We start from the raw sequence: 7077 nt of genomic DNA, 5'->3' as shown, positions 1-7077 counted from the left end.
CATGGAATTGCGATCTGGGGCCTGGTCCAGCTGCCGGCACGCAGAGGCGCAGTTAGTTCGATGCGTCCCCTGGGATCACGTGGGCCATGGGCAGCCAATCGGAGCAGGGAATGCTCCATTCATAAGTCTGACAGGAAGTGCTGTCAAGACTTATAAATACTACGGCCCCAAAATAGCACTAAATCTTCAAATAATTTTTTTTTAATCACATTTGTTGAGGAGAATTTCAGTATTAAGGACTTTTGCAAAGACTGTCGGGATACTTGACATTAAACTGGTTGACAAAGGGGCCCCCTGAGCTCGCACGTAGGCTGGGATGAGATAATGCCAGCTGCAGTTTTGTTATTGAACGATTGTGGTCACCTTACAACGAAAAATAGGTTGGACTTCTGCTTATCTTGTCTGCGGCCAGAGGCCCAAATTAACATATGGCCATTGCTGGTTTCAGAATATGTAACCATTTGCTTAAGAATAGATAACCGTTTTAGATGTCACGGGGTGTCGCTAGGATTATGTAATCAACCGTCTAAGTTGTTTTGACCTCTGCGGCTTGAGTGTACAAAACGAGAAGTGTGGCGATTGCACACCGGGTGTATAGCTGCTTCTCCCAGAGCTCTGCAATAAAGCATTCTTTTACTTTGCCATTCACTCGTGGTCAGAGTTTTATTTGACTCCAAAGGCTTCTGTTGGGATCGTGTCGACCTAGAATATCACCTGGTCCACGTAGCCCCAAATTAGCTACAACAATTGGCGCTGCGAGCAGGGTCACCGAGTGACTGGCCGCCCTGATCAAGCGGACACACGCTCGAGTGATCTAAAAGAACAAAAGAGAGGTGAGATGGCATATGTAAAATTGTGCTAGGATACTAACAACCGTAAGACTGCATTATTTCTTGTATTTCCAGGGAAACTAGGTATAACCTGGGAGGAGAACTGGAGATTCCAGGGAAACCAGGTATAGCCTAGGAGGAGAACTGGAAGAGAGGAGGGGTAAAGGAGCCGGACCAACCTTTACCTACACGTGACGGACCCCGAGAGAAAGGTATTTGTGTTCTCAGAATCGGGGGGCCGAAGATAGTGACCAAGGGACATAATGTCGAGTAAGGATCTGAAGCGGGGGCCCCCGGGCTCCCTCATCGATACTTTTATGACGGATAGATGTACCCTTATTGAAAGAATGCAGGAAGACGGGTGGGACGTATCCAAAGGTTTGGACCGACAGCGGTCATGGTGGGACACACAGAAAAAGGGAAGAACTAAAAAAGCAGGAGTACTGTTGGTTCATCAATTGGCAGGATTGATAGAACAGGCAGAAAAGGCAGCGGTGAGTCTTAAGGGAAAACAACTTCAGATAGATAACCTCCGAACAGAGTGTGAGGGATGTAAAAAGCAAATAGAAGTCCTCAAAGGAGTTAATGAAGGACAACAACAATGGCTGAGAGAATATAACCGACAAACCTGGGGAGAGACAGGGAGAGAAGAAGCTCTGCCCCCATATACCAACCCCAGCGCACCCCCAGTTTATAATGTAGCACCGGTGACAAGGCAAGACCCACTGAATGACCTAGTGGTTGCTAATAGGGGAAGAGCAGATTGGAAAGCATTTACCCCAGGTGAAAAGGAAGCCGTTATGAGCCGTCTGGGAAAACTACAGACCCGGAGTTCTAACACTAAATTTTGGGCGGAGCTGGATTCAGTTTGGCAGGGTCATTCCCTCCACCTTAGGGACGTACACCAATTAGTGCAGGCAGCATGCCCCTTGGACAGATGGCGGTTGGTGCCTGAAAACCAAGGCGCTGGCAATGCCAACACAGACTACCGCAATGGAAGATGGGTGAATCAATGCCCACTAAAAATGAATAAGGAAGAAATGACTCCCGCCTTCCAGTTATACAAAATAGCAGTACAAGGGGTGTTAGGAGAGGCCCCCACAAATTGGAATAAAATAACGGCGTGTAAACAAAAGAAAGGAGAGGGCTCTTCAGAATACGGGGAACGATTGTTCGCCGTCTACGGAGAATCCTCTGGACAGCCAAACACGGTGAGAACAGACCCAGCCTTTATCCAGGCATTTAAAGATGGGCTGTCCCCCCCCCCCCCCCCACATCAGGCAATCCTAAAACTAGGAGTACTGACTACCAGAGTATATGATGAGATAGTTGAATGGGCATGTGGCGTTGACGGATTACAGACTAGGGAGAAGGAAGAGGTGCAAGTGAAGAAGGAGAGAGTAAGTGCAGTCCAATCCGACAATGTCGGGTCAGGGACAAAACCAAAAGGCGCTTGCCGCAATTGTGGTAAGGTAGGACACTTTATTAGAGACTGTAAGCAACCAAAACCGTTGAAGGAGTATTGGGGTCGGGTATTTCCCATGATTGTGGAGATGTAGATGCTGACTTAGAGGGAGACAAGATAAAAGACACTCCGTTACCAGGGGCTGAAGAGACCCTGTACGTGGACGGGTCCCGAAAATATATAGACGGACAGCCTCGTATGGGCTGGGCTGTAGTAAATAGTCAGATGAGAACTGTACGATCGGGGAGACTTGAAGGAGGCTTGTCAGCCCAAGTAGCAGAACTAGTGGCTCTGACAGTAGCATTAGAAGAGTCCGAGAATAAAATTGTAAATATATATACAGATAGCCGATATGCGTTCGGTGTAGTCCATGACTACATGGGGCAGACGGGGATTTGTAACTACCGGAGGAACCCCCATAAGACATCAGGAAAGAATCGAAGCCCTCCTGGAAGCTAGTAATAAGCCTAAACAGGTCGCAGTAATAAAGATTAAAGCACACCAAAAAGAACCAGCCAGAGACAGTCCAGAATGGACGGGTTATATGGGCAACCAGGCAGCTGACAGGGCAGCTCAGGCAGCCCTGATCTTGGAACGGAAAGAAGCAAACCTAGAACGGAAGGAAGGAAAGCAGATAGCGAAACCATCCGCGGAGTTAGCCTTAGGATGGGAACCCGAGGAACCTGTAGCCAGTGTAGATAGCCCAGGAAATGAAATTAGTATTGCCGAGCTACACGAGGATATATTACCTAGTGAAAGGCAAAGATGGAAAGAACGAGGAGCCAGACCAACAGCAGACGGAGTATGGCGAATAAATAACAAGGTAATGGCCCCCGAGTGTATACAGAATACCCTACTCGAAATACACCATGGATTAAGCCACTCTGGAAAGGAGGCGATGCAACAGACTTTAGGTAAGGAGTGGTGGTGGAAGGGTATGGGGCGGGACATTGCTAAGTATTGTCAACGATGCATCGTGTGCGCTCAGCATAACCCAGGAAGACCGGTTAAGATTAGATTAGGACACCAACCCAGGCCCCGAGGGCCATGGGAGCACTTGCAAATTGATTTTACGGGGCCCCTACCCATGTCAAAGGGTAAGACGTATTGCTTGGTAATCATTGATCAATTCACAAGATGGGTGGAGGCCTTTCCCACCAGAAATTGTACGGCCACTACAGTCGCTCGAATCTTGGCGGAGGAGGTAATCCCACGTTGGGGAATGCCGCTCCAGATAGATTCGGATCAAGGGACCCACTTCACAGGAGGTGTGGTCAAACATATGTGCCAGTTAATGGGAATTAAGCAAAAGTTTCATATACCCTACCATCCCCAGAGCTCGGGGATGGTAGAAAGAATGAACCGAACACTAAAAAATGCGCTGGCTAAGGCCATGCAGGAATCGGGAAAAACATGGGTGGAAGTGTTACCTATCATTCTGATGAAATTACGAGCCACCTGTAATCGTACCACAGGCCTTGCCCCGTATGAACTTATGACAGGACGAGCAATGCAATTGCCAGAAGGCATAATTACGGGAGGGGTGGATGTAGGCCCCTTAAAGGACAAGCTACGGCGATATGTCCAAGAAATGAGTAAACAATTAAAAGAAATGCGGACGCAGGTAAGGTACCGCCAGAGGGAGCAGGACGAGAAGGAATTCCCCTTCCCGTTACGAAGTTATTATTAGCGGAGATACTTGCGCCTGTCTAGACATACGGGGAAAGGGAGTGTGGAAACATTGGACACAGCTAAAGATATATGAGCCAAAGTCATCCCTGGAGCCTCCTGAGACGGAGACTACCGGGGAGAGTGAAACCACGAAAGAAAAGACTGACTAAATGAATGTAACCAGCATAAAATTAAGATTAAAGTTGTTAAGTTATTGTGTTAAGGACTCAATCTGTAGGGGCGTACAACGCAGATTGAGAATTGATACTGTTTGGTTAAGGCAGAAGGATTACGCTTCGGGGTTACAGAACTCGTACTCGGCCTTGGAAAGGTGACTGCGATTATGCGAGATCTGTTATGGTGTTTGGATCGTTCTGACCTGCTGACATCCAACACCCATTTTAAGTTTTAAGCCTTAATCTACCTCAGAAGGGGTGTGCATAGAAGTTACTAATAATACACCCTTGTATTATTTTCCAGGTCAACATCAGATGATTAATGCCTGATACTTTGATCTGTTTGCCTGTGTGGGCATTTATTTCGTGGCTTATTGCATCGGTTGTGCTTGTGTGCTTTTATCTTAACGCGTTGTTACAAGAGTGTTATCGGGAGGGCCAGAGAAACCATAAGCCAGTTTCAGACAGGCAGTCCTTACTTAAAATTGAAAATGAAGACCGTAATATGTTTAGTTGCGATAATATGCATTGTTACGGTAACCCGGGGTACACGGAGTCCGTTATCCTAACGGGACCCAGCACATTCAATCAAGAGCAGGATCCAAGTAACCCAAGTCCTGGGCTAGATAGTCTAAAAGCCTATAATGGTACATATTTTATATGTGGTCACCGAGCCTATCCATGGTTACCCCGGAATTGGACGGGTTCGTGTTACTTAGGTTATGTGGTACCCTACATTCACCTCTTGAATGAGATTGGGAAACACCACGAATTTAAGAAACACCGGATTAAAAGAGAGCTAGGAGCTTATCAAAGATTTTTTGGTGTAATAAACCCTCCCTATGGAATAATGAACTTAATGGATGAAACAAGGAAGTTGGCAAGGTTAATAGAGGTAGTTGCCAATGTTACTGGGGAAGCTTTAACAGAAATGAGTACTGAAATGGTAGCCATTAGAACAGTAGCCCTTCAAAATCGAATGGCCTTAGATTACCTCCTTGCAGCACAAGGAGGAACCTGTGTCTTGATAGGAAGTGAGTGCTGTACTTATCCCTGATAGTTCGGAAAATATCACAAACTTAGTAAACCACATGAAGGATGAAGTGAAGAGAGTCCATACCAATCCGGGAGAAGGATGGTTGGAGTGGCTAGGACTAACAGGATGGGGTTCCTGGATAACGCATGCATTGGCTATCATCGTTGCGATATGTGTTGCAATATGCTGTTTGCTAACTATAGTGCGAGTTTGCTGCAAAATGGCGATGACAGCGACAATGCCAGTCAGTGCGATTCAGGCAGACGAACTATCGCTTATGGAACAAGACAAGACGGACGAATCCGAGCCGCCTGACGTCCCCGGGAAGAGGCAGTGGTTGTAGGAACAACACTGTGAAGAAAGAGGATTGGTGGTCAGCTGGGCCAAGAAAATCGTGGTCCAGCACCAAAAGGAGGGATTGTTGAGGAGAATTTCAGTATTAAGGACTTTTGCAAAGACTGTCGGGATACTTGACATTAAACTGGTTGACAAAGGGGCCCCCTGAGCTCGCACGTAGGCTGGGATGAGATAATGCCAGCTGCAGTTTTGTTATTGAACGATTGTGGTCACCTTACAACGAAAAATAGGTTGGACTTCTGCTTATCTTGTCTGCGGCCAGAGGCCCAAATTAACATATGGCCATTGCTGGTTTCAGAATATGTAACCATTTGCTTAAGAATAGATAACCGTTTTAGATGTCACGGGGTGTCGCTAGGATTATGTAATCAACCGTCTAAGTTGTTTTGACCTCTGTATAAAAGTAAGCGGCTTGAGTGTACAAAACGAGAAGTGTGGCGATTGCACACCGGGTGTATAGCTGCTTCTCCCAGAGCTCTGCAATAAAGCATTCTTTTACTTTGCCATTCACTCGTGGTCAGAGTTTTATTTGACTCCAAAGGCTTCTGTTGGGATCGTGTCGACCTAGAATATCACCTGGTCCACGTAGCCCCAAATTAGCTACAACACATTTTTTAAATAAACTATAAATTACATGAAATAACAATTTTAAACAATAATTTAAATTTTTGAAAAAAATAATTTTATTTTCTAACGGGGCTAAAAATCAACTTACCTTGCTTTAAAGTATTTAAAAATAATAAACCTGTGGAAAAGATGTTTTAATTTTAATTAATTCACCACTTACCTTGTAAAAAGCAGGCCTTACGCCTGCTTTTTATATTTCTAAATTCTGCAGGCTTACCCTCCCGGGAAAACCTGTGTAAAAAAAAACAAAGTTCCATGCACACGTGCAGCCTCCCCCGTGCACGCGTTCGACCTCTGAACCTCTTCGTTCAGAGGAATGGAAGTGCCGGTTTCCCGCGCATGCGCAGTGCATGCAGGAAACCGGCACTTCCATCGGGCCTACGGGTGAGTACCCCGTGCGTACTCACCCATGGAGACCCGAATTTCTGGGCCATTGATGAAGAATGTTTAAGATACTGGGATGACAAGCCAAAGTTCATAAAAGAAAGGAAGACTTGCGTTTAAGCAGCACCTTTCATGACATAGAAACATAGAAGATAGGAGCAGGAGTAGGCCATTCGGCCCCTCGAGCCTGTTCCGCCATTTAATGAGATCATGGCTGATCATCCAAATTCAGTACCCTGTCCCTGCTTTCTCCCCATATCCCTTGATCCCTTTAGCCTTAAGAAATATATCTAACTCCTTCTGGAATATATTTAATATAAGTTGGCCTCAACTGCCTTCTGTGGTGGAGAATTCCACAGGTTCAACACTCTCTGGGTGGAGAAATTCCTCCTCATCTCAGTCCAAAATGGCTTACCCCTTATCCTTAGACTGTGACCCCTGGCTCTGGACTCCCCCGCCATCAGGAACATCCTTCCTGCATCTAGTCTGTCTAGTCCTGTTAGAATTTTATAAGTTTCAATGAGATCCCCT

At 46.1% G+C, this 7077-nt stretch overlaps 1 protein-coding gene across 2 annotated transcripts; it reads left to right on the top strand.

Moving 5' to 3' along the window:
- Positions 1-217: 217 nt before the first annotated feature.
- Positions 218-6045, top strand: LOC147124720 (uncharacterized). Of its 2 annotated transcripts, none has more exons than XM_085992065.1 (2): positions 218-3209; positions 4447-6045. In XM_085992065.1, the coding sequence occupies exons 1-2, from the start codon at positions 2666-2668 to the stop codon at positions 4470-4472; spliced, it is 570 nt and encodes a 189-aa protein (XP_085848191.1). In that variant the 5' UTR covers positions 218-2665; the 3' UTR covers positions 4473-6045. Both variants share the same exon structure in this region; 1 of them encodes a protein (XP_085848191.1).
- Positions 6046-7077: the final 1032 nt, after the last annotated feature.

The sequence above is a fragment of the Somniosus microcephalus genome, chromosome 1 (assembly GCF_052327205.1).
Source record: "Somniosus microcephalus isolate GS21.2 chromosome 1, FLI_Smic_1.0, whole genome shotgun sequence".
Classification (NCBI taxonomy): domain Eukaryota; kingdom Metazoa; phylum Chordata; class Chondrichthyes; order Squaliformes; family Somniosidae; genus Somniosus; species Somniosus microcephalus.
Note: the sequence above shows the minus strand (reverse complement) of the source record. Positions and strands in the feature narration are given on the sequence as shown.

Excerpts from the sequence above, each read along its gene's own strand:
- LOC147124720 (XM_085992065.1), top strand. The coding sequence starts at position 2,666 with ATGACTACATGGGGCAGACGGGGATTTGTAACTACCGGAGGAACCCCC. Across the intron at positions 3,210-4,446 it reads GGCGATGCAACAGACTTTAG|GTCAACATCAGATGATTAAT; the intron begins GTAAGGAGTGGT and ends ATTATTTTCCAG.